Genomic DNA, 10,816 nt, shown 5'->3' with positions numbered 1-10,816 from the left:
GTATGCACTACTTGCTTTATGCAAGCACTATATAGGATAAATCACTATACAGGATTTACCCTATTATACTTTATTGACACGAATTGATAGGTCTATCGCAATACATCTGGTAGGGGGGGCACCTGGGGTGGCCAGCCAAATTTCAGGGGGGGCCGGTGCCACCCCTGGCCAACACGTAGACACGTTTTCAGGGGAGCCCATGTCTTATTAAGGGGAGCCAAGCTCCCCCGTAGTTCGCACCCTGATGAAGAGTCTATATCTTGTGCAAAGTTTGCACAGCTCTTAAGGCTAAATCTGGACAAACTCTCGTTGTCTTGCAGGATATGTTTGCTTTGGATCTTGAGCCGTACCGCTATAGTGGAGTCAACATGACAGCCTTCCGCCTCCTGAATCTAGATGATCCATATGTGACTTCCGTGATCCAGAAATGGTCCATGGAGCGCCAGCTGGCACCACCCAAACATGAGAGTGGACTGATGAGCGGCATTATGACTGTGAGGATCGGTCTGCTGTCATACATTTACATTTTACATTTACATTCAATCATTTAGCAGAGTCTTTTATCCAAAGTGACTTACAAATGAGAAGAACAATAGAAGCAATCCGACCAACAAGAGAGCAACAGTATACAAGTGATGTGACAAGTCTCAAAATAGAATAGAATAGGTTAGTATAGTATAGGCTACTATTAATTGGTCAGGTGCTGACGACAAATAGATGTGTCTTTAGACGTTTTTTTGAAAATGGCTAAAGACTCTGCTGCTCGAATTGAGATAGGCAAGTCGTTCCACCAGCTGAGAACAGTCCAGGAAAAGGTCCATGAGAGTGATTTTGTGCCTCTTTGAGATGGCACCACGAGGTGTCGTTAACTTGCAGAACGCAAGCTTTTGTAGGGCGCATCTAGTTCGCTTTTTTAAACCGACACCCTTAAATTTTCAGGACTTGCAGTCAAATTCTGAGAGTCAGTTCAGTTATCACAAAAATAGAAAAGTGCCTTACAGACAGTATTTGATCCCCTCCTGTAAGATATTGCATGAACAGGACAATTTGGAGTCACATCTGTTACAGTTGTCGATTACAAACACTGACTGTGTGAACGCACAGTAAAATGAGCCAATCGCACTGCTCAAAATCATCTTTTACATATAGACCAGAACTAAAACCAGACCCTAACTTTTCCCTTTAAGCTCTTCCTTCACAGTTAGAATAACTGGGATTAAGTCTCACCGATGTTGACTAATCTACCCGTCCTCCAGAAGGCAGTGTAGATACTGCTAGCACACTCAGCCTCATTAGACATGCATGAAGGGCTTAAAGCAGGAAGCATCAGGAGATTTATTCAAATCTATTTTTACCATCCAGGTCACATTTTAGCACTGAATAACACTCAGAGAAACATAAGGTGTGTGTGGCAGGGGGCAGGGGAGGGGATCTCTTTCTGTGATCATCCAATACGTAACATCCAATATTGTGCAAATGGTAAACAAAAACACCTTCTACCAGTATATTAATGCATAATGAAGTTTGATTATATTTAGAGCATGTTTATGTGTAAATTCTTCTCTCTTTCCACAGACCGAGGCTGCACTCATGTATGATGCAGTGTTCATGGTTGCTGTTGCGTCTCAGCGGGCCACACAGATGACAGTGAGCTCCCTGCAGTGCCACAGACACAAGCCCTGGAGGTACGGCCCGCGCTTCATGAACTTGTTTAAAGAGGTGAGAATATTGTACTTTATGTAGCAAAACACATTAGACTGATGAATTGTAAACTTGATTTTGTTTGTAAGTGAAAATTTTTAGAAATTTTACTTGTAAAATATCTTCAACTTGACAAGTTTAGTGTTTTCAGTGAAAATGTATTTAATTAATACATTTTTTTTAAATAAATTAAAAATAAACAGCTAAATTTATTTCATTAAGGGATACTCCACCCAAAAATGAAAATTATTTCATAATTAAAATTAGGAGTTTATTGATGAGAAATGTCATAGTTAATAGTGAGATTTGGTCCCTAAAATAAAGTGTGACCCTTGAAACAATTCACTAAAAGCAGTTTACACTATGATTTGCACTTTTTTTTTTTCATTAAATGCTTACAGTTTTATTTTGACAATGAAAATGTTTTCTTACTGCTAAAAAGTATATTCTGCAGATGAATGTGTATAATGCTGTTGAAAAGTTTGGGGTCGGGAAGATGTTTCTTGAGCAGCAAATCAGCATAATAGAATGATTGAAGGATCATGTGACACTAAAGACTGGAGTAATGATACTGAAAATTCAGCTTTACCATCACAGGAAAAAATAAAATTTTTAAACATATTCAAAAAGAAAACAGTTATATTAAATTATAATAATCTTTCACAATATTGCTGTTTTTAGTGTATTTTTGATCAAATAATGCAGCCTTGGTAAGCATAAGACTTTTTTCAAAAACATAAAAAATTTCACCAACCCCAAACTTTTGAACTGTAGTGTAAGAATATCAATTGCAGCAGTGTGTGATTCATCATATCATTAACAAGATGTACGCTTATCGATGCATGAATCAAACTGACTCAGAATGCTGAAAATCTTTGACATCATATTACTTGATTACTTGATATTATCCCTTCATATGATTAAAAACAAACCATACAGAGCAGTGAAAATAGTGTTTTGCAGGAGACGAATCACTTGAGCGCCAGTGTCTTTAATCCTGTTGGTAGTCTCTGCATTACATAAAATTAAACCTTTCGTCACATCGATTGAGACGTCCACATTGTATCTGCAACAGTCGTAGACTCGTAGTCACTCATGTCGAAAATGAGGTATTTTAATAGATCTCCTGTTATGATGTGAATCACACTGTGTGTGTGTGTGTGTGTGTGTGAATGATGCTTGACACATTGTGGAATATTTATCAGATTTTATCAGTCTTTTTGAACTCTTTTAGACTTTACACAACTTTTTTTCTGATTTTTGACCCGTAGGTTACATAAAAATGTATTTGTAGATGAAAAATGTTTTTTCAGGGCAGAGGTGCCTGAAAATGGATACTGGTACCTCTGTGTTTTGATCTTTTTAAGTCCTAGATCCCTGCTGGATACTCTTACCTCCTTTGACCTGAGAGGTCATAACAGTCCTCCTTCATGTCTGAGTGTGGGGTGTGTGTCCCTCCACTGTGAGAACTCAAAAAAGTGCCTGTGATAACACAAAATGTCTGTCAAGGGGAATGAAAGTTTGTTCTGAATAGGCTTTTCAGTAAAATTTTTTGATATGCTTTCAGTTCCACTTGCATAGTGTCTCAGCAGTCGGAGTGTTACTGGCTATAGAAATGGAAAAGGCTTTATGGCAGATTTTTGTATAAAAATGAATAGTGCCACAGTGCATTAGAGAAGGGGCGGGCCAGCATGGCTCAGCGGTACAGAGGGTGAATTTATTTCCCTGATTGACTCTGCCATATGTGTTTGAACTAGGAACCCTCAGTCCTCGGTACGCAGTTTGCACCTTAATCACAGAGCGCCACAGGACTTAAAGCTGCTCTTAGATATTTTTTTTTATTACCTACACTACTACCTGACAGATATCACTGAAAAAGGTTTCATGAGGAATCACACTTGTCTCTTTGACAGCCCTAGACTGTGAACAACAGAAAGGCCTGTCAAAAAATTTTGCACCCGGCACACTGTCAGTCATTTCGCACATTTGGATTAGCTGATGTCTGGTTTGCTGACATGTCTTTGTGGTTTCAATGAAGGGGAGGCGGTCTTATTCTGTGGCACAAGCTAACAATGTGGCTAATACAACAACTTTAAAGCTGAAGTGTGTTATTTCTGCACCATTAGCATCAAAAAATTTAATTGTAAACATAATTGCAAACAGCTGTTTTTAAAAAGGCTTCTGGAACATCTTCGCTATCCACCATTGGTCAGAAAAACAGAAAGCCCCGCCTCCAAACTGATGCCATTTGTTAAAGTGTGTCCCACTTTTTCTGAAAGTATTCCAGAAGTATTTTTCACATTCATTTTTCCTGTAGAGATTTTAAAAGTTTTAGTTTAAGATAACCAACCAACCAACCAACCAACCAGCTACAAGGTGAATCACACCATTAAAAGCTTTTGAATTTGAAGCAAATGTTTGAAAATTGGACAAAAATGCAAAAGTGCAACTTTAATGAGAGAAAGAACTACAATAACATGAATCATTGTGAATGACGTAATCATTAAAATGAGGAAGAATTAAAAAGGTATTTTTTTTAAAGATGTTGATTATTCATAGAAACAATATATTATATGTTTATTGCAAAATACACATGTATACAAATATTTAAGTAGTTTGAGAGTGTGGGGAGACTAAAAGACAATGAATGGGATTTTTACTTTCAGAACCCAAAGGTTGCACTCTATTAATGTGTCAACAAATGAAATTGTAAACATAATAGCTGTTTTCAAACAGGTTTCCTGGAACATTTTGGCCATCTTCCATTGATCAAAAAAAGGGTAGCTCTGTCCCAAACTCAAGCTGTTGGTTGAGCCAATGTTGCTGTTTTTGGGCTACACAAATACACAGAGCTATGTTTTGAAAATGCCACAGAGCTACAGTGTTTACACGTTAAAGGGAAATGAACCTTTAAATGGCTTTAAATGTTAAACTGTGAATGGAGAAAGTATTGAGCATCTTAAAAATGACGCGTTTCATGTATAAGTGTCTAATTAGGCTTGTTTTGAGTTGAGCAAGTGTGGAGTTAGTTTTCTATACATGTCAACACCAAGACAAACGCTAATGAGTCCAGATGCTACATTTTAACGACCCATAAACTCTGTATTACAACCCCATTAAAGCCATAAAACACTGTGTTGTAAGAGGCTTCTCTACAGACACTATGCTAGAAAGTTCTTAATGTGCGAAATTACAATGTGTATGGATGTAGGGTACAAAAACACATCCTTCTGTGAACTGCGTATGTGCTGTAGCCATTGAAATTCTCCACTTTAGCAGCAGCAGCAGCAATGTTGGAGTATTTTAAATAGATTGCCAGGACAAATAAAATCCCTCTTTATTTCATTTATTCTTTTTTTTGCTTGTCCTGTCCATTTAAGTCCTTTTCACTCCCTTTAGTACTGTAATGTGAATTTCGGTGCGACTAATCAACTGTGACAGAAGGCAGAACAGCTTTAAATGTAGTGTTTGTTTATGTTGACCCGTTGGGCAGGAGATGCTGATCAGTGTGGTTTTACTTATGGGGTCTGCCTTTTATGAGGAAGAAACTTACAGAATGTATTACGTGCCATATAATTTCAAATTATGTAGCTCCTGTACTGTAGCAGAAAAAAAGAATGTTTTTACACCCCATTTAAGGAGCGTTGATTATATTACACTGCATACAATTCTGATGAAATGGCACTGCATATAAGACCCACAGGTCTAGTCACACATGTAGAGGAGGTTTTCACAGTATTTATCCCTGCTTGCGGCCAAATTGTAGGGTTGAAGTGAAAATAAGTATCATTATGTTATTTTTGGCCCCAAAAATGTTTGTGATACACATATTAGGGTCACCACCCTCTGCTTCTCAAAACCAACAAGGGAAATACGTGTTGTCATTATCATATTATACACGCAAGAGCATTTTTGCTTTTAGAAAGAAGTGAAATGTTGCAACAATCACAGTTTAACTGTAACTTTGAAGTTACACTGGTTAAAGCAAGTTTATATGTTAATAAGATTAACACGCAAGATTGCATTTGTAATCTTTACTTTATTCAAGAATTTAATTTAATTTCATTTTAGATTTTATTCATTTTTTTTTTTTTTTTTTTACTGTTGCAGTACCCTACGAAGCAGGCTTGATCTTTACGTATGTTTTATCTAGGAAGTGCAGCCTAGTGGTTAAAGATGTGTGTTGGTAACCCAGAAAGTCCCACAGGAATTGCCCCATGCACTGTCAATGTTTTGGCCTTGAGTGAGGCACTTGAGTTGCTCCAGGAGCATTTTGGACAAGTGTTAGCTAAATTAATAAATTAGTAACAAATGAATTCCTGTTGTCTATTTAAAAAATAATAATAAATTCCTGGCATATGTGAACACATTAGTATGCAGTGCACCACTTGTCTCCAGTGGCTCCATTACAGTGAAATGGTGGAAATGGTTTACAATTACATCGAGGTCATCATCAAGTCTCCAGGTATCCTGCGGGATAGTAAAGCTGTATCCACCTGAGCATGAGCTGGTGACGTGTTGAAGGCCAGCCGTTGCCTCTTATTTTGAGATGTGCTCTGAGAAACGCTGCAACCTTGAGAACAGAAGGGCTGTTTTTCTGATATCCCACCCACTTATCAAAGCTAGAGAGGGCTTGAACAGGGCTATTACTCTTCCTTAGTTGCCTCAGCTGATTGAATTCTGAGATTGCTTGCTCTCATTTTTGGTACAACAAAGCTAGGGGAAATGAAATGACTGTACTAGCATGATGTTTTTGCTTTTGGGAACAATATACAGTCAGGCATGACCACATAGTGTAGGGAAGGGCACTTGTTCAATTATTCATAAAATGAAGCCAACAGCTTTGATGTATTAGCGTCATTATTTGTGTGAATTTAATTTATTAATTAAATTTAAATGTATATATTTAATTTAAATATATATTTTAAAATATATATTTAAAAATGTACGTTTAGCTTAATTTAGAAGTATGGCATTAAACTACAAGTAAGCTACACAGTCTGATCTTATATAATGCCCATAATTGTAGTAGTTGCATGTGATTAAGTGTAACAGTAAATGAAAAATCTGTGACATTAGATTTTATGTATAAAATGCATGCTAAAGTCAATATAAAACATCCTCAAAAGCTAGACACATGTTAAGATTGTTAAGAACTGTCAGACTATGTGTAAACTCACCGTAAGCAAGTTAAAAATATGTGTTTTAATAAAGTTGGACCTCTAATATATGTGACAACAGTAGTTTAAAATCTACCCCTCATCCACACTTTAATAGGCTTGCTTCAGACTGGCTAGTGCTAGGGTCTGATTTATGACATCCTGTGTCTTGGGCCTCTTGTGGAATTTTGGGCTCCTCATGCTTCAGCCATGTTTGACCAAATCTTAGATTGTCTGATTCGGTCTGATATCCTACACACCTTTCGAAAATTAAACGGATATGGAATGGAAGGATGCCATATGAAAGTGTAGTCCGAGATATGTGCTGTAACCACCACCACAGCTGTTCCATAAACACAAATTATGCACAATTTATTTGGTCATATTTATTTCCTACAAATACAAAAGCAAGAGTTTTTTTTTTTTTTTTTTACTGTTGCAGTACCCTACGAAGCAGGCTTGATCTTTACGTATGTTTTATCTAGGAAGTGCAGCCTAGTGGTTAAAGATGTGTGTTGGTAACCCAGAAAGTCCCACAGGAATTGCCCCATGCACTGTCAATGTTTTGGCCTTGAGTGAGGCACTTGAGTTGCTCCAGGAGCATTTTGGACAAGTGTTAGCTAAATTAATAAATTAGTAACAAATGAATTCCTGTTGTCTATTTAAATAATAATAATAAATTCCTGGCATATGTGAACACATTAGTATGCAGTGCACCACTTGTCTCCAGTGGCTCCATTACAGTGAAATGGTGGAAATGGTTTACAATTACATCGAGGTCATCATCAAGTCTCCAGGTATCCTGCGGGATAGTAAAGCTGTATCCACCTGAGCATGAGCTGGTGACGTGTTGAAGGCCAGCCGTTGCCTCTTATTTTGAGATGTGCTCTGAGAAACGCTGCAACCTTGAGAACAGAAGGGCTGTTTTTCTGATATCCCACCCACTTATCAAAGCTAGAGAGGGCTTGAACAGGGCTATTACTCTTCCTTAGTTGCCTCAGCTGATTGAATTCTGAGATTGCTTGCTCTCATTTTTGGTACAACAAAGCTAGGGGAAATGAAATGACTGTACTAGCATGATGTTTTTGCTTTTGGGAACAATATACAGTCAGGCATGACCACATAGTGTAGGGAAGGGCACTTGTTCAATTATTCATAAAATGAAGCCAACAGCTTTGATGTATTAGCGTCATTATTTGTGTGAATTTAATTTATTAATTAAATTTAAATGTATATATTTAATTTAAATATATATTTTAAAATATATATTTAAAAATGTACGTTTAGCTTAATTTAGAAGTATGGCATTAAACTACAAGTAAGCTACACAGTCTGATCTTATATAATGCCCATAATTGTAGTAGTTGCATGTGATTAAGTGTAACAGTAAATGAAAAATCTGTGACATTAGATTTTATGTATAAAATGCATGCTAAAGTCAATATAAAACATCCTCAAAAGCTAGACACATGTTAAGATTGTTAAGAACGGCTTTAAATTTAATGTCAGACTATGTGTAAACTCACCGTAAGCAAGTTAAAAATATGTGTTTTAATAAAGTTGGACCTCTAATATATGTGACAACAGTAGTTTAAAATCTACCCCTCATCCACACTTTAATATTGCACTTTAATATTGCAAATAGAAACTGGTTTGGACCCTCATTTCTGTTGAACTAGAAGCATCTGTTATATTTATTCACACAGGAACAACGCAGATGTTTTGTAATGCTGTTACCAAATTTGGGCACAAAAACAACACAAACATTGGCTGAGAGACATTGGTTTGGTATGATGTACACTGCCGTACACTAAAAGAAAAATCTTACTGACCCCAAACTTAATGTAGAGAAATTATTACTTTTATTCAGCAAGGACACATTAAATTGAGGAAAAGTGACAGTAAATACATTTATAATGTTAAAAAAGAGTTCTGTTTCAAATGAACATTGATCATTTGAAATAGAAAAATAAAAAACATTCTTTTAAACTGTAATAATATTTCACAATATTACTGTTTTTCTGTTTGCTGAATTGACTTGAGCTGAATAATGACACTGTTGTCTTTTAGAGCTGCTTTCCTGCTGAATCTGAACTGTATGCTTCCAAATGCTTCCAAATGTATGATTTGATGTGCTATAAATAAAATTGTGACCATAAAATTAAGAATTACAAATGAAAGACATTTTTACTTGACTGGATTTTGCGACTGTATTACTGATGTTGCCTTTACAGTAAATATTGCTGTTTTCCTTTATATTAGAGCAAGTGCTGCTTTTTCCCCACTGTGTTTTGAGTACAAGAAAAACATGGTATAACTTGAGATGTAATACAGCCATGTACAGTTTTATTTATAATTTAGGCAATCCTGAAGCACATGATCCAGGTGTTCATGTTCAGACACTAATTATCTTCGCAATAGTCAATTTAACTAAAATTTAACTGACCAGCAAAATGTTAGGTTGGAACTCTTGGTGTTTTTTATTCATTCATTTATTTGTGTGTGTGTGTGTGTGTGTGTATAATTTGTATAATGACATGGGTATGACATAGGTATTACAGGGAGAAGGTGACTTATGAGGACATTACCCCATGTCCCCATTTTTCAAAACGCTTTCCTGTAAGGGGTAGGGTTGGTGTAGGGCAATAGCACAGTTTGTACAGTATAAAAACCATTACGCCTATGGAGAGTCCCCACAAATCACAAAAACAAACGTGTGTAAACAGACGCACATGCCCCGAGGCTGCATAATATTCCATTACCGCTATGATTAAAAGACACAGCAGTAAACTCGATGTTGTGCATCATTCTTATTGTATACTGTTTTTGTGCCTCAGGCCCAATGGGATGGTTTGACAGGACGGATAGTCCTTAACAAGACTGATGGTCTGCGGAAAGAGTTCAACTTAGACCTCATCAGCCTCAAGGAGGATGGCACAGTGAAGGTGAGTCAGCTTAGCTGGACGCTGATGAGAGACATTCAATAATAGGATTTCCGCAGCAGCAGAAATGACTGGAATTGAGTGTGTTTGTGTATTTCATGTATTAAATGATTAAATGAATCCCCTGTAAGTGGACTCTTGAATATGTTTTTTTCAAAAGATTAATTTGCCAGATCATTTGTATTGACCTTGTTGCTCCCATGCTGACAACACAACTCTTCAATTCTTCCTAAAAGCGAGCGGCTGATGCTGCATCACGGCCTACTAAATTATGGACAAAGGTTTGTTCCAGTCTTGGTTTCATTCCCTAAGTTTGTGATTAAGACCTGTGGAGAGCTTGGATTTCCTCCCCTGTGTGAAATTCACTTCAGTAAACCCGGTGCCCTTTCATCGGCTTCCCTCTCCCTGCAGAAATCCCTTCACTTCCTTATGGAAAGAGATCGCTGCCAGTCATTTTTGCCAGAATGTCTTGCTGAGATGCATAATTAGTGCTAGTTATAGTTATGACAGTTAAATCACCATACTCGATATCCAGCACTGTAGAATGGATGATTTTTTCTGCAATGCTTCGCGCATCAGTAAGTAACACATCTCTATAAAAGCCAGCTCAGGCGTGCAGAAAAACGTGCATTAATCCACGGGCAGATATTTTAGAGAGCAGCTCTAATCTACTTTTAAAATACATTTGAATTAAGTCGCTCATTTCAGACTCGTATGAGCTCTATGACAAGTGTCATACATAAACATAGACTAGATTAGCCTTGTGTTAACAAAGGGTTTATTTAAAATAGAAAAGCAAGCTTGTTTTAATTCATTTACTGCTGACATCCTGTTTTAAAGGGATCATATCATATTTAGGGCCCGAGCACCGATGGTGTGAGGACCCTATTGGAATTGCTCAGTTTCTTATTAGGGCCCAAGCCACTAAGGCGCAGGGGCCTCTTGTTTTCCTAAGGATTATTAGGGCCCAAGCCAGAAAGGCGCAGGGCCCTATTGATCCCCTAAGGATTATTA

At 37.1% G+C, this 10,816-nt stretch overlaps 1 protein-coding gene across 6 annotated transcripts in view; it reads left to right on the top strand.

Moving 5' to 3' along the window:
• LOC107718733 (glutamate receptor ionotropic, kainate 1-like) overlaps positions 1-10,816 on the top strand; it is a 69,444-nt gene that overhangs the window by 33,322 nt on the left and 25,306 nt on the right. For 4 of the 6 annotated variants that reach the window (XM_016525941.1, XM_016525945.1, XM_016525942.1 and 1 more), the window contains exons 6-9: positions 321-494; positions 1,576-1,719; positions 9,698-9,805; positions 10,039-10,083. In XM_016525941.1, the coding sequence (XP_016381427.1) occupies positions 321-494; positions 1,576-1,719; positions 9,698-9,805; positions 10,039-10,083 (471 nt within the window). The remainder of the gene's footprint in view (positions 1-320; positions 495-1,575; positions 1,720-9,697; positions 9,806-10,038; positions 10,084-10,816) is intronic. The other 2 variants (XM_016525943.1, XM_016525944.1) reach the window with 1 other exon arrangement.

Source organism: Sinocyclocheilus rhinocerous, unplaced genomic scaffold (assembly GCF_001515625.1).
Source record: "Sinocyclocheilus rhinocerous isolate Xijiao unplaced genomic scaffold, SAMN03320098_v1.1 scaffold1655, whole genome shotgun sequence".
Classification (NCBI taxonomy): Eukaryota; Metazoa; Chordata; class Actinopteri; order Cypriniformes; family Cyprinidae; genus Sinocyclocheilus; species Sinocyclocheilus rhinocerous.
This window is presented reverse-complemented; position numbering and strand designations above follow the sequence as displayed.